General features: G+C 38.3%; 1 protein-coding gene across 1 annotated transcript in view; it reads left to right on the forward strand.

The window, feature by feature from the left end:
- The window catches only part of LAMA2 (laminin subunit alpha 2), a 368,849-nt gene that overhangs the window by 340,416 nt on the left and 4,528 nt on the right, over positions 1-23,905 (forward strand). Inside the window, exons 52-59 of the mRNA XM_064508966.1 lie at positions 1,933-2,053; positions 4,179-4,397; positions 6,796-6,944; positions 9,528-9,704; positions 10,562-10,784; positions 16,036-16,148; positions 17,664-17,853; positions 20,342-20,497. Coding sequence (XP_064365036.1) covers positions 1,933-2,053; positions 4,179-4,397; positions 6,796-6,944; positions 9,528-9,704; positions 10,562-10,784; positions 16,036-16,148; positions 17,664-17,853; positions 20,342-20,497 — 1,348 coding nt within the window. The remainder of the gene's footprint in view (positions 1-1,932; positions 2,054-4,178; positions 4,398-6,795; positions 6,945-9,527; positions 9,705-10,561; positions 10,785-16,035; positions 16,149-17,663; positions 17,854-20,341; positions 20,498-23,905) is intronic.

Below are 23,905 nucleotides of genomic sequence, written 5' to 3' on the forward strand. Positions count from 1 at the left end.
TATGAACTAAACTTGACCCTGATTTCCAAAGTAATACCTGGCTTCAGTCTGAAAAATGCAGCTTCCCCACCCTGATCCAACAAACCCATTTTTTTTAAACCAATCTATATTATTTTCTCCTATAATTCAGAAATCTTTTCTTACGTACTCCTGAAATTGAGCCCCCCAAAAAAGAAAAAAACAAGAATTTATCTAAGATCTGAATGAACTTGGACCTTTTTTGGTATCTTTTGGAGGGGAACAAGGAGAAAAAGGAAGGCTTAAGGAAAAATGAAGCATGGGCTAAATGTTTACCAAGATGCAGAGTTCATGTCTCTCGTTGGGAATTGCTGGATGAGACAACAGCAAATTCCTGTAACTGGTCAGCATGAGGGCAGTTGGGCAGGGCAAGAAGTGGGTAGGAATATGAATTTTTTCTGGATGGCAAAGACAGGACAGCACTAGGCATTACTGACAATGAGCTGGCAAAAGAGTTCTGCTGCTGGGAAGATGAGTCTGTAAAGGAACTGAGGATGTAGAGCTGGGATGTAGAAAATCAAAAATGAAAGGTGACCTAACTATGTGACTGTAAATTAAGCAGAATGAGGATTATTTTAGTAAACCAGATGGTTACTTTAACTTATGTAAGGGATGTAAATTTGCCAGAGAATACACTGAGCTTGCTAGGATGGCTATAATGCAAGGAATGGCTTTCAGTACCAAAATGTGCAGCTGAACAGTATCTGTGTAAGATGGTTTTATTTTATAATTAATGTTCTTCAAAATCTTTTCTTTCCTTTCAGAGAGCTAAGTTTTATTTCTCCCCACAGTTTTAACTCATTATTATTTTCCAAAATCATTTTTCTTTCTCTGAACTGTTCAGATTATTCAGGTGTTCTGCTAAACTGTCTGTCATCATGCATGGATGACTGTAATATCGTGAGTGAGTGAATTAACTAGTGCTTTTTTTGTTCTCTTTGGATTTAGTTTCCATGGCATGAATAGCAACTTTTTTTCTGAAGTGACTTGAAAAGGCTTTTTTTCTTGCAAACCTGGTTCAGATGTTGCCAGCAGTTATGGCCCTCACTCTGGCGTTCCTAGGCCTGTCATCTCCAAATTGTATTTTTTCATCCAGACATGCTGGGTGCAATGTTTCTTTCAGAATTTTTCCTCATTTCTTCTGGCTTCTAGCTGTTGAGCCAAAGCATGGAACTTTGCAATTCTGTTACAATATTTCCTGCTTTGGATGTATAGTCAGGTTTTGGAACAAACCCGAGTGCTTTTTTCTATTTAACTAACTAGAAAGGTCAAATATATTGCTGCATCACAAACTGAAATACACTTCAATTTTCATACTGCAGTGAATGATACTTGAAAAATAAAATATATAGAAAACATACGTCAGTCCTCATGAACATAAGGTATTCCCAAAGCATAAAAAAAAATCCAGGATTCAAACGAAGAATTTTTTTTTTCAGCCTTTAGCAAATATTTCATCTAAAATGTTTGTATGCTGCAGAAGTTCTTCTTTCATTAAGATCTAGTATGCATAAAGATGAACAAACCATCTGTCTTCCAGTCAAGGTCCCTCTTTATTGTTATGATTCGCCAGCTTGCATCTTTCTGCTTTGCCTGAAGAACAACTACTTACTTTTTTCATAGTTCACTGCATTTAAACACCAAAGGTGACAGCACTCCTTTACAAAAAAGAAAAAGCAGAAAAGAGGACTGTTCACAACAGGAGATGAGATGAATCTCCAGTTACACCTTTGATGGATGATGGAAGGCAGAGTGTACTATGTGATACATGGTAGAAGGCACTATATTCGTGTGTGTGTAGTTTTTTTTAAAAATCAAGCATCTCTGCATATGCGCGTGCGTGTGTGCGTGCGTGTGTGTATCTGCTCCCTAAAGTCTAGTTTTGAAATAAATTGTATTTTTTTATTTTTTTAGGCCTGAAGTGAACTTAAAGAAATATACAGGTTGCCTCAAAGAGATTGAAATTTCAAGAACACCATATAATATATTGAGCAGTCCTGATTTTGTTGGCCTAACCAAAGGATGCACACTGGAGGTTAGTCTGACTTCTGTGTACTTTAGTCTTAATGGGCATAAATGTTTTCTGGTTTTATGATTTTATGTTTTTCTGATTTTATGGCATAACATATTAATCATATAAGGCATATCCATACAAACAGACAGGGATCTAATCTGAACATCAGAATTGTTATATGTTGGCATAAACAAGGTCAGAATGAAGCACTGACAATATTGCAAAAACCTTTAAAAATTTTTCTGCATATAAAATCCAGTTTAAAGCAAACAGTGTAACAGAATTGGGGATTATAAAATCATTCACTACAGAAAATCCTGAAGGACTTTGAAAGCAACAGTATGTGTTCTGAAACAAAGTCACCTTTGGGATAGAAACTGTCTTTACAGAGCACTTACTATGAGCTACCACTGAACTGGTAGGCACATTTCTTACTGATAACCAAGAATGATTGTGCAAAAGTGGTGTGATTATTTTAACTTTAAATACTACTCAAATCTATTTTCAATTGGTGCAGCTTCTAATTAACAGGCTTTCAATGCATATAAAACTCAAGGAATCTGATCCTAAGCTTAGGAGAAATATAGTAGTTTTCCATGTAAAAGAAGAGTCATCATATATAAAAATATATATATCATATATAAAAATATTTACAGTGACAGTTGTCTCCCAGTGAATAGTTTGTACTTCTTCGCTGGAAATGTCTGGTACATAAGATAGTTTTGCAAATTGATGCACGTTCTGGAGTTTCATATCAGATAAGAGTACAGTATATCCAAATAAGCTGTAGTTTACCCAATGCTCTGCAAACATTTATCCCCAAAACTTTGAAAGTATCCTGTGAACACTAACTGGAACTTGGCCAGGCCAAAATGAAGGTGATTTTTTATTACTGTTTTTATTTGCTGTTTTTATTACTTCTACTTCTGGCCTTCATCAGACCGAGACAAACAGAACAATAGGTCTCTCAGACAGGATATTAGACTAGGTGGATCTGTCACGGGATGGCCCTTTTTAAGTTTTCAGGTTTGTGATAAAGCTAAATTGAAAATAACCAGATTGCTCAAATTCTTTTAAATCTTATGAATTTGGGGTTAGTTAAAAGTTTCTTCAGAACTTCAGATTTGTTTTTGTTTAGGAAAGAAGGATAGTTGTGTTCCTTTTCTTCCGTTGCTATGAATCTTAGAAAGAACTTCGTTTTTTAGCTTATATTATAACTCTTCAGGTTTCAGAGTGAGAAATCTAATTGGATTAAGCATTTTGTTGGGGAGTTAAATAAAATACTCTAATTTTACAAAAGCAGATATGTAGATTAATAAAATAAGGTAAAGGCAGAAGAATAAGGCTGCAGATACACTTGGTTATTTAAACGCCCTGGAATTTCAGAAAAAGGCAAACATAAAAATGATTGTATCTATCTGGCACGATCTATTAACTCTATGTGTGAAAACTGTTTTACTTTACTGAAAAAATGATGAGTTATTTTAGAAAAAGTCATTGTTTCTATAGACTGTTCTCTACACCCCAGCTGGAACAATGCAAGAATTGGCAGTGATTACAGATTCTTCAGGAGAATGCACGATTTATTACTTGATGACATACTCTACTCTATAAATTGAGTTACTGTCTACGAATATGCAAACAGTTGGGCCATAAGCAATGAGTTCTTCATTTATGAGCCTGGCTCATCAAGAAAGCAGTAGTGCTTAGTAGATGATGAAGTAATTATGACTGATAAATGGAAAGTGTTTTCTGTCCAAGTTTGACAAATAATAGAATTGAGTTCCTGTTTGTATTGGTATTGTATTGATTTAAAAGCAAAATCTCACTGTATTAACTCAAGGGAAAACATTCATGTAAAAACCTCTGAGCAGTTATTTTTAATCCAACAGGATACACTGAAATAAAACTGGAACTTTGTATTCGTGTAAGACAGAATTCCAGAAATGTTATAATGAAGCCAGGTGTGAACAGATATGTTAATGTTTGTACAACATGTTGAAAAATAAATTGCTTAATTTTTATTTTCTGTCTCCTCACACTAGTTACATTTACATAGTTTATTACATTAGTTAATTAAGCTTTCTGTTGTTCATAGGCTGCTTTAGTCCTACTAATTCACTTTCCTATCATCTTCTTCCTACAGAACATTTATACGGTTAGCTTCCCCAAACCAGGTTTCGTGGAACTGCAGCCTGTCTCTTTTGACATGGGGACTGAAATCAACCTCTCCTTCAGCACCAGGAATGAGTCTGGAATCATCTTGTTTGGCACAGGTGGAATAACTCTCCCCCCCAGGAGAAAGCGCAGACACACTGGAAGGAAAGCCACCCCGCTGAGGAGAAAGCGCAGACAGACTGGACAGGTACAAGGAACCTAGCCAAAGAGAAAGAAAACCCATGGTTTCTACCAAGCTTTTTCCACTCAGTTTGCTTCAAGACAGTCAGATGTTCATTCTTAAGTTAAATATCAGTGCTTGGGAATAAATTATTTCTAACATTTTCCTATGTCTGAAGGAAAATATGATAGAAGCTCAGATTTTTTTTTGCATTGAAGTAACTCTTTTCTCTTAAATATATATGTTAACACATCTACTGTTTGTTGTTAAACAACAGCTGATTTGGTTTTTATCATATAAATGCTCCCATTTCATTTTTTGTTTTTTAATCAGACCTAAATAGTGGAGAATACTGCTCTTGGCTCCTTCTGAGGACTGCTTGCATACTTTTAATGCTTGGACATGCAAACTTAATTCAATCCTTCAATATTCTAATTCAGGTATCTCAGACATCTCTCATTCCTGTTCATGCAGACATGAATGAGGACCATTCTGTTTCCCACGAGACAATAAAAGCTGTGAAAATCAGTGCAGGATAAGCCCCTAGATGTTTGAGATCATTGCTGTGGGATTCATGATTTAAATAGTGCTCCAGCCTCTCCTTCTCTCCCTTAAAATAAAAATCTGCGGTATAAATCCTTTCTGAAGAAGAGGACAGAGTCAGTGTATTCAGATAAACTACCTACAGGCTCCAAGTGACTAATGAATAGAAGTGCGATTGATGTTAGAAATTATTCTAGTCCTGATTAATTAAAAACCTCACAAATGGACATGTTACAGCGAAGATAAACACAGTATTTTGCTGCTTTCTTTTCTCAACACTTTTGGGAAATGATATTTCATTACTCTCCTTCACACCTGTTTTGGAACAGAGCTCTCAGTGGCATGAAGGAACACACTCCAGAGGCAACACATTTTAATGGCTCATCCACATGACAGTAACTTCAGGGCAGGGGCTCCTTTACCATTACCAGCTCTTCAGGTCACAGAAGTGAATATGATGTTCATTGCTATAGTAACTGCAGGTTAGATCCTGAAACCCACTGCAACATATTGGTTGCTAGAGTAACTACTGGCATGATTTTGCCAGGCCTCCAAACACAGAACTCACGAAGATCAATGCTATTCAGGGCTTCACAAGATTAAGACCAAGCCTTGTAACAGCAAGGATCAGAGGAATTTTAGGTTGACAGTCTCCTTTCTTCACTGCAAGTGGATATGCAGAGAGTCAAATGTTTTAATGAGGCTTTCCAGTATGACCTCATTTTACTGATTCTTCAGTGTAAAAATACAAGAGAATCTGAATGTAGCAACAGCAGCAGAACTGAAACTACATTATTATGACTGCAGTGAGCAAATTAAATACCTTTGTGCATATAGATATGTGCAGTCTTCTGCCAATTTTGTTCACAAGTGTGGATCAATAAAAACAGAAAGGATAGTCTCATAAATGTCAAAGTAATTCATTTCCAAAATGATAATTTTGATTTTGAGGTAGGAATTCACATTGGAGATGTAGGTGTCATAGGTTGGTTTGGACAGATGGTGGTTTGGACACACACTTGGGATACAAACCACCTGGATATGACCCTTTATTTTCTTTTATTCAGAGTCAAGTTATAAGCTGAAGTCCCTGCACTCTCAGTTTGAACCTCTAGTCACTGATGTAGCAGATATTCCCAGTCCCATCTGTTAAGGCTCTGCTGTGGGACATAAGACCCATTTAAGTGTGCACTGAGTCCAGGAGCCTGTCATGCTCTTCCATGGTGAGTGACTAAAAAGTCATTCTTCACTCCCTCTTTTACAGGGTGGACAGAGTTGAGTATCTAGGACTGCCACAGATAAACCAAGTGTCCCAATCACCACCCTATAGGGTAAACACCTGCATTCAGCTCCTCTCCAATCGTCTTGTGACCCCAGTCCTAGGTTTCTACATTTGCTTTACTTTTATCAGACTTTTTCAGAAACAAAATAATGAATTTGTTCAAAAAAAAAAATTCTCAGCCAAAATATTATTTAATTCAGTCCCAGAACTGAAAAAAAATTCTGTTTAGAGATCATAGGCTTGACTTCTTTCATTAAGCATCAAAAGTAACAGGAAAATTTTTAGATGCATTCTTGTATTAACGTCTATACTCATTTATACCACTAAATCTAAAATAATGCCTTTAATTTCAGGGAAGATTATTTTTAATTCATACCAGTGCACACTGGCAGAATTTGACATATTATCCTCAGTGGCTTTAGGTGAAGTTTCAGCAGATTACACTCCTGAAGTTGGAAAGTGTCTGGATCTGAGCCTGTGTTGTTATCTTCTCAAATCAGAAACAGGTTTAAGAAAATACAATAGATATACTAATGTAAAACTAAGCCAAATGGTTTATTTTCAAATGCAGCTTACCTTTTAATAATATATACATTGCAGGCCTACTATGCAGTGTTCCTGAATAGAGGTCGACTAGAGGTGCACATCTCCACTGGAATACGGGATCCTCACAGAATCACCATCAGACCCGAAGCGGGCAAGTTTCACGACGGCAGAGCACACTCTATCCGGATCGAACGCACTAAAGGGTAACAAACAAATACCTAAGAGTGCCACAGAGCACACAGCACAGTTAATTCAGCAAAACTAATGCACAGATATCATTAGCAATCCATGCAAATGCTTCCGTGAGGCAAAGAGTATCAGTGTCATTACTTCCTTATCCAGAAATTTTTGGAAGTCTGTTTCTGACAGTGCTTATTATTCTGCAGAGCAAGGTTTATGTGCTTTACACAGGTTATCAGCCTGTTTCTCTGAAGATCTGCATTTGCCCGAACAGCCATCTTCAACCTTTTGCTACTTGGCAAATATATTTTAGTAAGGTAATCTGTGGATAAGAAATAAGTGCTGAGGTGCAGTAAGTCACCTTCTCAAGACATGTGGAGAAAGACCATTTTCAAAGTAAATAAATAGCAACAGCACAGCAGCATGTAATCTTTCTGAGATACCGTGAGCTGATTTATATAAATGGGGTTACAGTGGTGCCCAGCTGAATATGCTAAAACAATGAAGGCGCATAGTTCCAGATAAACAGTAACGTTTCTTACTGCTGGAAAGCCATCGCAGACCTTTTCAGGGCATGTTCCTTTAAAAGAAATTTCATTTATTTAACTTCCTTTACCCTTTCTCAGCCATTATGAAAAAGCCTAGACCGATTACTGCTTCAGCATTCAGGAAATGATGAGAAACAGCAAATATATTACACTGTAGTGTGTAGGACTCGGGCAGTCAGTATTATTTATGGTCTGAAATAACTGTTGTTCTGAACAGGATCAAAGCCTTGTTGCAGACATTTGCCTTACAAACATCCTGTGGATTAGTGCACTATGAACAATGGGGTTCTTCTGTTTTGTTTTGTTAGGAAAAAAAAAAAGAAGAATTGGAAATAAGCAGTGACATCCAGCAGGTTATCAAATGTGGTAGATATAACTGAATAGGCTTAGCCAATCAAGATGGACACTAGGCTTCGCTCTGGCCACTGGTGAAAACTGCAGTTCAGACTGCTGTGGTCATTCTGAACTGCACTTTACAGTTTTTCACCTTGGCCCACTGAGCAAGGGTATGTTTAATACTAAAACATTTCTGCAACCTCTGTACCCTGAGCAGTGAGATGTGGAGCTGCACTGTCTGGCTGGCAATTTAACTCTCTTTTTTCCCCTCGACACCTCAGCTGTCCTGAGCCCTCCTAGCAGCCTCCCTGAGCAACAATTCCCCAGTGTCTAGTCACCAGGTGCCTTTCTGTCCTCTCTGTAGCCTGCTTTGCTTTGTCTTTTGTCAGTATAATTTTCTGACTGATCTACTTTTCTGTATCATTAAAAAATGTAAATAGTGTCTTTGGGCAGTATTCTCCCCAGCTTTAATGTCCAGTTGGAGGTTAACCGTAAATTCTTTGGGAGAAAAGAATTATTTTAGAAAGAGATGAGTGCATTATGTGAAACATTGTGTGCCTCTGTGACAGAACACACTAATGCAATAATGATGACGATAAAAAGTTTAAACAACAAAGAAAGGTCTTGTACGCAGTGCTGCGGCACATACAGTAGCTTGACCTGTGATAGTACATCAAGACATAACTGGATGTTACATCTATAATACTTCTCTTCTTTCTCTTCTAAGGTAATTATAGGATACTGCTGAGGACTAATGCACATCATTTTATGGTTCTACTTGGCGCCAAATGTTTATGATGGTAATGGCTAAAGATGAGATGGACTGTATATAGACAAAGGTGTTGACCAGCAGTAGCTACGAATAGCAGGCGGCAGCACAAGGGATAGCTCAGTAGCTTTGACGTACAAACATTCAGCTCTTCTCTCACATTTGGAGTCTTGCTTCTACCAGAGCCATATCCTTCACCACAGTTACCCCTTCCCTATTTGTTCTTTTCTTCCCATTTCTTGACTTGGCTTGATCAGCCAGGAGCATCATGCTTCAGAAGGCTGCAGGAACTATCTTGTACCTTGCTCTTTACATCCTCCACAGTCTGCTCTGTGGAGGTGCTTTGTCTTTAGCTTGTAACATATGCATTACCCATGAGAGTGAATTATACCAGTATGTGGTGAACAATCAGCAATTCTCTTACTCTGCCTTCTCCCCCAGAAAAACTAACCAGATCTTTTTAAGAAACGTACAGTATGTATCGCAGTTGATTCCTGCAATCAGAGCAGTCTGGAGCATTGTTTGTCCCCCAGCAAGAAGATAATAACTTGTACAAACCAGGAAATAAGGAGCTAAACAAAATGTGACCCCATGCTGTTACTATCGTGCTGAGCACTATATGATTATACATAACTTCACAGTACAGCAAGCTTGGCTCTTACCATGTCAGTGCTGTTGTGCTACAAACCACTTCTTTCAGTTAAACCAGCGGCTAATATTATTGCCTCTGCACAGCATGGCTTTGCCAAGCCCTGTCAGAGAACTACCAAGGAAGCATAGCTGAAAACCTTCTAGTGGTTAATATTCATTTAATGTGTGCTGCTAATTACATAATTTGGGTTCAGTGTTACAGCTGGTCAGGAGTAAATGGGGCCTGCAAAATGGTGATTTCAATACAGGCAATAACCAGAATAAAATATATATATATATTGGTTTTAAATCTTTTTTCATAGGATGTTTACTGTTCAAGTAGATGAAGACAAAGTCCAGACTCAGAAATTACCAACAGACCAGCCTGTCTCTGTAAAGAAGCTCTTTGTGGGGGGTACTTCTTCTGAGTTTCATACTGTACCTCTCAGAAACATACCACCCTTCGAGGGCTGTATATGGAATCTTGTCATTAATGCCACGTAAGTCTCGCTAGTGCCAACAAACGTCTGGTTAATGAAGCCTGGTTTAACTGCCTTGGCTGCAAAAAGAAATTTCATTGTCACAGGCAATCATAGTAACAGCGAGCCTAAGAATAGGTTCTATTTGCTTAATGTGCCCTTGCTTTTTTGTTTGCAATATGCACTCCATGTGACATGCAATTACTAAACTGTTTTACAGACAAGACAACACCTTCCTATTTAACAATAAAATTAGAGAAATTCATCAGTGTAACATTGCAGTAAGGCTTGCCTCGGTGATAAGTATTTATGATACATTATGATGTTTTGTTTTAAATAAGGTTGATATCCAAGAGTATCCAGATTCTGGAAATCACTGTGGGGATTAATTTGCCTTATGGAAAGTATCTGCTGCAATAATCTTGAAGGATGACATAAGTAAAAAGAAAGTGAATAAAGAACAGTGAATAAAGTAAAACCTCTGCAGAAAGTTCTCCTCTAAATCTTTCTTTCACTTACTGAAGAATCTAGATTAGGATCTTATCAACTTGCACTCCATCCCTGTACAGCAGAGAGAGAAAGAGAGAGAGAGAGAAAAGGACCTCTCCAGAATGTGATTCAGCTTTCCTACAGTCTGCCAGAGGGTGTCTGTCTCCTATGCTGACTACAGGAAGGCCACCCAATGGTGCTTATCACTCCTAGTTTAAGTGCCCTATTTAGGTACCTAAAACAGGTCAGATGAATCCTGGCTGTTTTGTCCTGTGAAGTGGAATTACACTGAAGCATATAGCTTTTTTTTTCGGGGGGGGGGGGTGATAATGGGTGATAAAGAGGCAGAAAAACTGACGAAAACCATTGATTTCTTTGTATGTCCTCAGCCCCATGGACTTCGCTCAGCCCGTGTCCTTTGAAAATGTGGATATTGGCCAATGTCCCTCTCTAGAACCAGAGGTTAGGCCACCCGAGGAAGAAGATAAACCAATCCACACGACAGTCCTCATCCAGCCTGAGCCTGATGCTTATGGGGAGAAAGAAAGCCCAGGGACTGCTCCTCCTGGAGTCTCCCCTCCTCCTGCAACGCCATCTCTAACTTCAGCACTTGTAAGTGTAGATCACTTCTCTTGGATAAAGTTTGAAAAATTTCTCTTGCAAGGCAAAACAGAAAAAACAGCCATAAAGAATAGTAAAGTAGTATGTCACAAATAACAGAAACAGTTCAGCATAGTGTTATAAAGGAAACACCTTCTTGCAGGTCAGTGAAACCAGCGGATAGTGAAAAACTGGTTGATCTCATTTGCTTGGATTATCGCAAGAGTATTTTAAAGAATGATTTAGCAGCCAAATTGCCTTTGACCTGCATGCTTAGCCCTGAATCCTCACCCTCCAGGATGTAAGGCAACCACTCACTGACTGGCATTGGAAAGGAAATTTTTCTATGGGAGATCCACATCATTACAATGTTACTTGCACTGTTTGCTAAAGTGTGTGGTAACAGCCATGTCAGTGACAGGATGAGGAAACAGGTAGACAAGAGGTCCCATTTGCTATGGCAAATCCTCCACTATTATTCTGTAAGTTTAGTCAGGAGACTTAGGATATGAGAACTGAAACGTCAGTCAGTGCCAAAAAGAAGTCAACAGTTGTTACCAGAAATCTTAAATAGCTACGTAGCAGGGGTCTTACACAATTAAATTGAATAAAAAACTTCTTCCCTCACAAGGGCAATGGTTTGAGAAGTTGATGAAGCACTTTCCTGTCCAGAAAAGATGTAAGCTTAGATATCTTGAATATTAAACTGAGTAATATATTCCCTGGAAAATCCTCATAGGAAAAAAGCCTTGGTGTTTTGTTACATCTGCATACAACCCCCAGGTTTATACAGTGCAGTATGGGTGAGGTTTCCAAACACTGTGAAAGGACTGCACATTTCCCAGCTGGGGGCCCGTTTACACCTCTGAACTTCCTGCCGAGGTGGCCAGTTCTCCCCCCGCCTCAAGAGGAAAGGCAATCACCATCCTCACTTGGGCATCTTTGCTGCTCGCCCTCCGTCAGGGCAGCGCGCTTGCCCGAGTACCTCACCAAAGTAGGCTGTTACGTTTAAATTTCTCAGACACATAATTACAATATATTCTAACTTTAATAATTTAAGGCAATTTTAAGAAGTGGACAGCCGGGATACTTAACTTCCCGTTTTACATATATAAAATAGAGAAGAATTAGTAATTTTGACAGTGTCTCCCAGATTGTCTTCCTCCTAAGATCTTTCAACCATTTTGGGAAAAGCTTCCATATCTAGAGGAAGGTCAGGTTTAATCTCCATTCCCATCTCACGCCTCTTCACTGCCACAGCTTTACAGAACAGTAAGTTTGTTTTTGTTTATGGAATTTTCCGTGAGACTTTCAGTGATTAAGACTACCAGTGAATTGCCAGTAAGCCCCCCTCCAAAAAACCACAGTCATGATTTTCAGGGAGTAAGCTGGATGTGAGGCTGTCTGCTAGGGACAAAAGAATCCAAATTCATTGCATCCTTCGTTACCTGACTTGTTTTCAGAGTTCACAGTTGGTTTTCCTTGGACACAGGTAGGATTATAGCAACATTTTCTCACACACAAAACAAACAAACAGACAAAAAAAAAACCACAGTACAAAAATTAGGCCAAAGAACTCTACTCACTAAAGTTATGTTTGAGGTTTATGGCCAATTTACTGGCCAGGTGCATATAGCATAGCTTTACGCTACAGGACTGAAGTCTGCACAGTGCACGTAGCTGTCTGTGTGCCTGGCAAAGGGAACCAGGGGCACAAGACAGGCAAGTGCCACCTCATTACCACCCAGGCCCTAGCCTCCGTGTTGCGGCTTCATGCATCATCCCCGCCATGAGCTAGGGCAGCATTTTCGAGTAATTCCCACAAGGTGGAGTAGTTGTAACATGAGGGGTCTGATGCACGTTTCAGTTTGGAGTTAAAAATAAGTAAATTTGCAGTACAGTAAGGCTATCATACAAAGACAAGGAACCAGGCAACACCAAGGTAACGGAGTAATCCAGTCTTAACTCTCACTGCGGTGAAAGAGTGCAGTCAGGCTATCAGATATTGTCTTTTGATCATGCATTATCAAAAAAGAAAAAAAAAAAAAACAGACGTGTGCACTTTTTCTGAGGCTCTAAGGGCTAACTTTTAAAAGGCAAAATCGAGAGGAACAGTTACTTGTTAATACCAGAAACTAGTCCTATTGTAAGTAGATGTTTTAGATATTAGATATCTAAATAGACAGAAAAGATATCCATGATAACTTGAAACAGGTGTTTAAAATAAAAATCTGAATAAAACGGCATTCTTCCACTTTCTCTCTTGGAAAATAAAACAGGTTTTTTTGTATTCTGTAGACTCGAAAGTACTGCAAATAAGGCAAGCTTTTTTGATATTTTTTATGGTAATCTAAATTTTCCTAAGTATTTTTCTGGAATGTTGCAACAAAATGATTTAATAATGAGGCATGATTTAATAATGAGGTAGCACTCAGTGTATGACAATTAGCTCTACAGAAGCCCATTGTGGAAAGACCGTATCTGGTAAATATAAAGCGGAAAAGATTTGTTTCCACATATAAGGCTTAAGTAAGGTATATGCTCTGTTTAAGACCTTTTAGGATATGCTTTAGGTCTCTGTTACCCATCTGCTTGGGGAAAGCTTAATTCCAAATGAAGAGACTATCTATCTTCTACTAAGGGCAAGACAAGCCCTAGCAGTAGGGTAGCTGGGAAATACAGTGGTCAACAGTCTGCTGCTGCTGCTGCCTGCTACAGATGCTAAAATGTTTCTTACGGAGACCAGTGCTTGGCTAACTGCTGCTTCTGCCTCATGTTATTTACCACTTCTCAGGATTCACTTGCCACTGAAATGAAGAGCGCCAGCATTACATCTGCATATGGCTCCATGATGGTATCTTCCAACATTTTTCCAAGCATTCCTTACTTGTTTTATTAACACTACTGAATGAGCTGTGGTGCTATTATGTCAGTGGTGCTTTTTTTTTTCCCCCTAATAAATTGCTTGCTTTGTGATTGCTAATACAGCATCATGTGTAGAGAATGTGTGACACAGTCCACCAGTGCGCTTTCCTGTTTGTCATTGCCACTGTGATACACACACAGTTTTTAACCAAAGTCCTTGACACCTAAAAAGGGTGAGATAGATAAAGTGGCTAGTTGAAGAGTTCAGTCCTGAGGCTCTAAGGTAATATGGGAGATTATTAAACAGTTTAAATGTAGGACACCTTAAGACCATTATAGATAAACAGAGCCAAGAAGCTTTAGGCTAATAATCCATGCTCAGTTCACATTCTTGTGAAGGCTGTAGAGCTGGCTGTCCTCAGTTAAAACAAATGCAGAGACGTGCTTGTGAATAGAGCCTGTAATTTTTTTAAGACTGCCCTATTGTTTTTTTTTTCTTTTACCAACATTTCCACATCCTCCCAGTGTGTCTTCAGTGTTATTGATTGGTATTTATCAGCAAATAATCAGTGTGTGCTTGCTACGATTCCAGTCATCACTGCTCTTTCCAAGCCAGCACTTTCCCCCCTTCCTTGCCCTTACAGTCCCCCAGCTGGCATGAAAAACCACTACAGTGTTTGCTGATGCTGGGAGCAGCCAAGGTGTCAGGGCGTTTTACTAACCTAAACCATCCTGGGAGTCAATTTAATGCCACTATGTGTCCTTTTACCATGTAATATGTAAGTGTCCCACACAAAATTATGTGTTTGTGTATTTATCGTTCCTTGCCAGTACCAGCACCAGTAGTTAGTCCCGATCTCCAAATCTAAGCAAGCCCAAATGCTGTTGAAGATGTTAAACTACCAGATAAAGTTGTAAAGCTTAAAATAATCAGAAACTTTATCCAGCATTAGGGGATAAGATTGTTTTTTATCCATTTGGTGATCACTGGAAGACTACTATCACACATTCATAACTTAGTTTGGTCCTGCTGAATTTTCCCCATTTTTTCCTTACATTTTTTTCTTAGTCGCATATTGATGTGTATTTGTCATAACGCATGGTGTTCTACTCTGTCATAGTTTTCCACAAAGAATACTCCCTTTTGACTAATTCTCTATACTGTTGTGAAGATTTGTGACGTGTGAAAAAAATATGTCACTACTGAAAAACTGAGTGAGAGGAAAAAAAAGAAATTTCCTCTTTGCAGTTGAACTCTCACTGTCTGATGATTCACTCATGACATTTTCAAAATGTTTCACTGAAAGAGCTCTTTGTCAGCAAAGCGCTGCACCTTGTGCTTTGCAGGTCCCCGCTGAGTCAGGGCTCAAATAAGAGACTGTCGCCAATCCAAAACCGTATCAGCCACAGTCCTTTAAAAATGAGCTTGCGGCTATCAAAGTTTGGCTTTTTTCTGTGGTATTGTTGTCCTGATATTGTGCTGCGTTAGATCCTTTGCACAGTTTCTTCAAAGTATTCTCAATGGGAGGCAAACACTAGGTATGAATAGGAGCTGGTAATTACCATGGTCTCTCATGGCCCCTGGCACCCACATATAAAAGTGCTTTAGAGCCAGACATTAAAGGACATGGTCAAATTAAAGAGAGAAAATTATACTGGACAGAAGATGTTTTACCTTCCATTGTTTTTAAAGTATCACTTTAAGATTAATATAAATGAAACAGATAAGAGAGAGGGATGACTATTTCCCCAGCAGGTAACATTTATGTGTTAGACAGCTGAAGGAGTTTAACAATTGTTTCTTCTATAAATCAGTCAGCTGCCCCTATTGTTTGTGTGGGCTTTTCAACAATAACAGAGGAAATAAGAGCACTTCAAACAAAGAATATAATTGTTAAACTACATGAAAAAGTAGAACAGAGGACTCATTGACAGGTGCTGGAAGTGAAACTACTTTTAACTCATTATTTTTCAGTTGACTAGGTTTCAAGTCAACAGAATTGCCTCTCTTTAAAATTTTAGTCTTGCTTCATTTCTGTTAGAGGGTATCCTAGTGTGTAAAACTCAGAGTTATGTGAGCTAAGAGTAAACTAAGCTGCCTGGAAATCACTTAGGGATCTTGTAAACATCCACTGATGGCACGAAAAGCAGCACTCTTCATATATTGCTTGTATTTGCTTTTACGACCAGCTTTATGAGCTCTGCTTTTAAACTGAATTCCTATTATACTGGTTTGTAATGTTAGCTAATGTGATGAGACGTCAACACACTGCAATGTAGCAGGGCGAGTGTCTGTAATACATAGAATACTCAATTCCCGAGCAGTTGAAAGACTTCCAGCACATGCCCAGCTGAGATACAGAAAATGAAGTTTGTATGATCCGTGTATTTTTTGCAGGATTCCTGTGCTGCTGACACAGAACCAGCCATTTTGGAAGGTGGCAAGCAATTTGGTCTTTCAAGGAACAGCCACATTGCAGTTGCATTTGATGACACCAAAGTGAAAAACAGGTATAACATTTATTTCAATAGTACGCTTTGGTGGAATAATGTCAGATAAAATGCCCCTCCCTTAAATATTCTCAAAAGCTTTTCCCCCCCAAATTATAGGCCTAATCTGAAGATCACATCCTGTGTCTAATTCACATCATTAAGTGAACATCAATAGCATTTAGGCATGAAATCTAAGCAAGTCCACCTCAGTAGCTCTCGCAAACACAGTTTACCTCTTTGTTTGCAAAGGCTCAGATACATACAAATCCCAAACTGACTTAAAGAAAAAATGGAAGAATGTGTAACCAGTTCATACAACTGAGTTAATACAACTGAGTTCTTTTTAGAAGGAAGTTTCCTGGTTCGTGTAATAAGCAAACTTTCTTCCTCTTTATTCTGATAGTTAAAATCAAACTTGCAGAATTACCAGATAAAATGACAATTGTCCTCCGAAAGTACAACTATATATACATATACACATAGACATGCAAAGGAATTCCGAGAGCTGCTTCTAAAAACATGCCGTTTCCAATGGCTTTTTGAAGCAATAACTTGTTAATTGTTCATTTTTGCTGTGAAGGCACATAATCATTAACAAATGTGCCATATCAAACCAGTGAATATTTTTGCAGCCTTACTGATTTACAAGTCCATCGTTTTCCCACTTATTTTATCTACAAAGTTGCCATACTGCATATTTTCATTTATACTAATTTTAGAAAAGTAGGAAAATCATCAAAATATATATATAATCCCACAGTCCTTGCATGTTTTATTTTCAAATAACAATCCAGGCCTGACTGTTCTCATGGAATGATTTTTTGTGTTTATATTATGAACTACTTCCAGGTGCTTACTTGGTAGCTCAACTTGGGCTAGGCTACTGATCTGCTGCCACTATAACCTTAGCATCCAGATAATCTGAATCACATTCTGGGTTCTTTGATGCAAGAAAAACAGACCTACAAATGCAATAAATGCGTCTCATGTGGGGAGGGGCATCACCCTCACTGTCAGCTGTTCTGCACTTCTCAGTGTTCATACGGGGCTGGTAGCTTCTGAAGGCTTGTCGATAGGGGAGAGTTTTGACATTACAGTTCTGTAAGAGGGGTCAGTGATCTTCACAAGACAGCAGCTCTGCTCAGACACATCCCCATTTTCTGTTGGGAGAAATCAGAACAACAGTGTTTAATATCCTTACTGTAAAGTCTCCGCTGTCCATCTTTAAAAGTTTTATAACCTGTCCTCAGGCATACAACTCATTAGAAACTCAGCCTTTGCCAACTGTCACTACAGCTTTCTCCTCTTCGTAAGCATGTGTGTGTGGGTGACCGATGACTCCGCTGAAGTTTTACAAATGCTGGGGGGTTTTGAGATAGTAACTACAGCTACAGTTGAGAATTATACCTAGAAATTCCATGCTGAAGTTGCACTTTTAAATCTCCACAGTCCATGGACTAATAGGTAAGTTTGTCTATGTCTGACTGAATATCTTTTCCTTTGCTTTTGTCGTCTTGTTTGTTTGATTTTCAGACTTACAATTGAGTTTGAAGTCCGAACAATGGCTGATTCTGGCTTGCTCTTTTATATGGCCCGCATCAACCATGCTGATTTTGCTGCTGTTCAGATAAAGAATGGACTGCCTTACTTCACATATGATCTGGGCAGTGGAGACACCAACACAATGATACCCAGCAAAATAAATGATGGCCAGTGGCACAAGGTATAACAGTCTATAGTGCTAAATTACTCTCTGTAGTGCTAAGAGAGATCTTTGTCTTGCTTTAAGATATTTTCAAGACGTAGTCTATACAAGCTAAACTTTTAACTAGGCACTTTGGTAGTCTGGAAAATTTGTGCTTTCAGATGCAGTGTTAAGTATATGTTTTATACAGTACATATTCCACTAACAAAAAAGTTAGTGCTGGTCTTTGAAATACGTCCTTCCGAAAACACATACTTCTAGACATATTTAGAATATGTGCCATGTGTAGTAAGGAACTGCAGAAAATGTTCCTTCTTGCCTAATATGACTCAGGTGAGCAACACCTTGTCATGATTGGATACATAATCAAAGCCAAATGTCACTGTTCAGTTTTAATGCTAAGGATACAGAAAAAAAAAAAGTAAATTTTCCCTGCATTATTAATTAAGTTCATTAGAGAATGAATATGATATTCATAGATATATTTGGCAGCCTCTTATGTGGCTTTATGAGAGAAAGCATTTATCAATATATAGAATGCCAGTGGCTTTTGGATGATAAGAGAAGAAATATCACAACCATGAAATATAGTATTTACTAGGCCAAGGGCAACAAACACACAGTATATTCATTAAGCACAATAAAAGCCTGAAGGTACCAATAATGAGAGAGAAGAAAAGAAAATGGGTAACTAGGTATTCAAGTTATACGCTATAAGAGACATTAGATTTTAGACAGATGTTTGGATAGTCACCATCCACATCCCCATCATCAAATGAGAAAAACTACTTGCATTTTCTATTATGCTTGAATCACTCTCATCACCCTTTTGCAGACATCCTTACTCCCTCTCTGCTTCACTTCCACCCTGTTCCATGGAAATTTTATTTTTATTGGATTTTTGTTCAGGAACTTTTTGATGGTAGCAAATTTCTAAATCAAACTATTTCATCAGGGGGAAAAAAGAATTCTAGTCATTATTTATCTGTTTAACATAATGCCTAGGAGCACTGACAGTGGACCAGGGCCCCTTTGTGCTAGACCCTCTACAGATATAGAACAAAGATGTGTTTTGCTCTTTTAGCCCAGTTTTCTCTATATTTGAAGAGCACTAACTGGAGCATATATTTCTTAATGCAAGACTATGCTCTTTGAGCATGCAGCCTGGCACTCTGTGAGAGATCGAGCCTTGCTGTAGATCCCATTTCTGTAGAAGAGAATGGTGACAAATTGAGAAAGGCACAGTTCCCAACAAGTGCAAGAAAAATCCATTTTGGGATGCAGGGGGGAAAAAAAACAACCTCTTCTAATAAAAGGCAACAGTTTTTGTTTTTAAGAAAGCAAGGGCTTTTCCTTAAAATAATCCTTTTAAGGAGAACCTTTTCTCCATTTGAAATGGCTTAGGTAGAATTGTATCCATCAGGCCTACAGAAGCTACAGCACTGGTAAAGCTTTCCTGCCAGGCTTCACTGCTGTGCCACACCATGCTGCTGTGCTTCATCACAGCTCTTGTCTCTTTAGGTCCTGAGTAAGAGTGTCCATTCCCAATTCCTTTCTCACTCACTAAATCCTCCTCCTGCCCAGGTTAACTGTCCATCTCGAATTTGCAGTTGTGTATAAACATCAAGTTCAGTTCCTTGCCTCCAAACGACTCCGTCAATATTCAGTAACTCCTGTTTCATGACAGATGTGCTGCTACATTGAAAGAAGAGCAGTCATATTAAAGAAAAGCCAAAGAAAATGCTGTTTCTCTCTTTCTGCTACTTTGATGAGCTAACTACTATGCTGTTTTAAAATTTGCTAGTATGCATATTGCATTTTATATTTAATCCTTTTTATATACAGACCATTATTATATTGATCTGTAGAGATATCAGTGAAACTCTTTGGAGAGAAATTGGCCTACAGTTGTTAGAGGTAGAATTTCATCAATCTTTCAGCAATCACACTTCCTCCATGTGCTTCACATCCCATTTGTCTGAACAGAAGCCTTAGGAATACAGTTAGTATTATATTTATTCTAGTCTGAACTATGATCTGAGGCACATCCAAACTAGTGGAATCATAAACTTAATATTGTTTGTAAACATGTGCTGTAATAAAGCTTTGTAACAGGTACCATTAACATTCAGGATTTACTATTCCTAGTACTTAAAATTATTATCTGATTCTAGAAAAAATAAAGTTGTAGCATGCCTATGATAGTAATAATTGCACTGTCAAAAGGAACACCTAATCCTCTTAGTAATTCTAATAAATAATAGTCAGATGTATTTACCTAACATAGATCTAGTTAAAAGGCAGTCATAGGCTTGCACAGAAGCTTGCACAGGAGAGTTCTGTTCCAGAAACATTATCCATAGCTGCTACCACACTGCTACTGCTGATCGCTCCTACTACTTTCTCCTTTGTTGTTGTATAGTTTGGGCAGTAAGGCTAGTCACAATCTGAAAACACTCTATTTTCAGAAATTCTGTAACTGTATTACATTTGTGTTTCTTTTTAGATAAAAATATTTCGAACCAAGCAAGAAGGAAACCTTATAGTAGATGATGTTTCAAACAGGACTGTTAGTCCCAAGAAGGCTGATATATTAGATGTTGTAGGAATGCTGTATGTTGGAGGACTGCCAGTTAACTACACAACTAGAAGAATTGGTCCGGTAAGTTTAATTAAGCTATCCCATACTGCTTAAGTATGTCTTGATCAGTACCACTGTCTTCCCAGTTCTGCTTTGTTTTACCTGCCCTCCCCCGCTCCCCACCCAAATACTCAAGAATACTGATAAAATGGATCTTGCTGAAGGTATACAAAATTCATTCAGGATAAGGATCTGACTCAGAGCCCAGTAAAAAGAACTGGAAATAGCAAATAGTTACTGTTATGGAAGAGTAGAAAGATTCATAGACTTGTGTACACTTCAATCCCCACACAGCTAGAAAGGACAAGGTCCTAAATTCTACCTGCCTTTTCTCTTGGCTGTAATTCACCTAGCAATAAGTGCTAACAAGCTGTGAACTTTCCTAAAAGAAACAGCAGAAGCCAAAATTATGCTGGACAAAGTACCCAGTAGTACTGCTGCTTACTGCAGTAATCAGCTTGTGTTGTTATTACCAAACCAGGAGAGAATTCATTTTCAAGAACATGAAAACTATGCTGTCCTCTTTCTATTTCCAAATCAAATGTGTATACATTAATTTATCATTGAGTCACTTTAAATTGTTAGGCCTTTTGAATGCCAAGCTTCCATGATGACTAGAAAGACCTCTTGGCAAATGGAGATCCCAGAGAGATCAATACCATTTTTGGCCTAAATTCTGTGGGATTAAATAGGAACACTGCGTCCCCTCACCCAGGCCATTTACTGCAACTATCCAGACAAATCCATGTCAGTCATCTCTCTTTCCTGCTGCTCCCCTCTTCCACCAAAGACATGCCAGTATCAGAATTAGAGAAAAACTCTTCCCTGCATGACTCTTCTCTCTGGATAGAGGGATTTTTCAAGTCAGAAAGTCAGAACTTGGTCAACTTCCTTATATCAAACAAGTTGGGCATATTGTACAGCATAAGAGTGGACAAAAAAATGGAATAGCGTCAGCAACTATGTCTAGGCTCATTCTGTAGGGTTATACAGAATGAGTAAAGAGGAGGCAAAATTACACATCCTTGCAAGAAATCCAGACTCTCAAAGAAATTGCATGTGAGTAAATACCATTCTAGTAAGATTATTACAGAATGGCAAATACCATTCTACAGACAGGCAAGAGTCAACCAATTAGAACAGACAAAATAAATACAATAAAGGAATTGCTAGATTCGGCTTAAACAAGTCATTATAATAATTTTAGGACAGAGAACGAAAAGGCAGAGTAACTGTTCTAAGCCCGAGAGTCAGTAGTCCATTAAGGAAAAGTGATCAATAAAATCATACTACTTAGCAAATTTTGGATGGTGCTCAAAGACCCAGTTGAGACAAATCTATTGATCATTTGGATTTAGCAAAACAGCTCTGAGGCACTGAACACAAAGAAATATTAAACTACCCATAACAAATAATACCTAATACTATCAAACTATGCTTTTTGAAATACAGCTGCAATTAACAACTACTAATCTAAGGAGACAGGTGCCACTAGATCCTTACCTGTTGCTCCTTGCCAGAAGCAAGAGGCAACCCATGCAGACAAATGGCTCGGTCTGGTAATAATAGTCCTGTTAGATTCTGGCAGTCTTTTATGCTTTGGGATTTAAATGAAGCTGCAACTTCAAATATCATTCACAGAAGGTAAAAAGCAGTGCTTACCTTTCAGTCATTCTCAGTAAAATATATTACATGATGTATTAATAGAATGTTGTGCTGTAGGCTGCTCTAAAGTCTCTGAAGCAAAAGAAGTTGAAAGCATGTATTATCTTAGTTAGGCTTTTCTACTAAAAACACATCAACCTTTTTTAGACACTAATCTAGTATGTACGTGGGCTGGCTTTCTGTTCAATGCAGAAGACTGTGATACCTACTTGTTTGGCTTCAGCAGATTTCACATTTTAGGCACTCGAAACTCCACTTTCTGCAAAAGATTTTATATATCATATTATCATGCTAAAGTATAACCAGACTTGTCTTTCTGTAGGGAAAGTGAGATTTTAAAGTTAGAGCATCTTATCAGAGTTGTTTAAAATCTTGCATTTCTGTGATTTATTCTCACAGTAAAGTTAGCAAGATTCAATTTTTTGGTACCGAAGCTTGTTGATTTGGAGATGTTTTTCATTTAGAAATTGGAAAAAAAAGGTCTATTTATGAAGAATCTGACAGAAACCATTGCTCATGAATAAATGAATTTATTCAGTGATATTTTAAAGTTCTTATGAAAACTTTGTATAGGTCTTTTTAAAAGTATTACGCTATATAATAGCAGAGTTTATGTAGCTTTGATTTATTAGGGATTTTTTTTAAGTGAAAGTTTTGGAAATTCTCGCAAATTAGTATTCAGGAATATTAATAGAGGAGGTAGTGTGCATAGTCAAAACTTCCCTGTTCTGCAGATGTGCCTTTTTCCTGCCTGCATTTGTAAGTATTTATTTCTACACTGTATTTTATGTTGTTTCTTATTTTTCCCCTGACACATTGCTTATGAGTGTGTCTTCCTTTTCTTCTTCACAGTATTTATTTATCATTTTCCTCTCCCCCACTATTACCAGGGATAAACATTCCTGACTAAGTCACATACCAAAGCCTTCATGTCAAGCTGAGAACCAAAATACAGCTTCTGCATACCTCAGAGAGAAAAAGGAGGGTGAGCTCAGGAGTGGTTCCCAGAGGCAGGGATGCTTTCAAAGGTGCCCCCGGGATGCACTCGTCATGCAAGTGCCAGTGGCATCAGCCTGGACAGCCTCTCACTCCTGCCCCAGAATTTCACTAACACCACCAGCTTAATTACGCACACACCACAATGTTCATAGGCACAGTAATGTGCTCCCAGCACAGAAGCCAAACGAGTTGCAGTTTGCTGTCCTGCCCGGCAGCCTCCACATGCCCAAGCACATTCCCTGCTTCTGCCAGCCTCTGAGGACAGCAGAATAGCTATTCTGAATGCGATAAGTGGTCCTACATAAGGTTATATGGCGAACCATGTATGGCCAAAATCCTTTACTGTTTATTTTAGCAGGTATATATATACCTGCATTGCCTCAGTCTTACCATGCAACATTAGGCCCACAATGAAGCAAAAAAGAAAACTAGAAAAATTACCAGCAACCCAGAGAACTATATCCAGTATCTTTGTCTACTAACAAACCCCATAACCTAGTCAATTAAAAAGGTAAAGTATGGGCCATTAAATTTCTGCTTGCTGATGTAATTTGCTGTGTTTCATTATGCAGTGTATTATTTTATGTCCCCTCCATTAAGCCAAATAGATGTGATTCAGATCACATCTCTGAAAAGTAATTTAATTCATCCTCAGTGATGGAGATTAGATTCCAATTACAATCAGGTATTAAGGATTAGCCATGTAAAATTTTCGGCTCCATAAATCCAGCAGATTTATAAGCACAGGAAAGGTACTTTTTGATA

Source organism: Dromaius novaehollandiae, chromosome 3 (genome assembly GCF_036370855.1).
Source record: "Dromaius novaehollandiae isolate bDroNov1 chromosome 3, bDroNov1.hap1, whole genome shotgun sequence".
Taxonomy (NCBI): Eukaryota; Metazoa; Chordata; class Aves; order Casuariiformes; family Dromaiidae; genus Dromaius; species Dromaius novaehollandiae.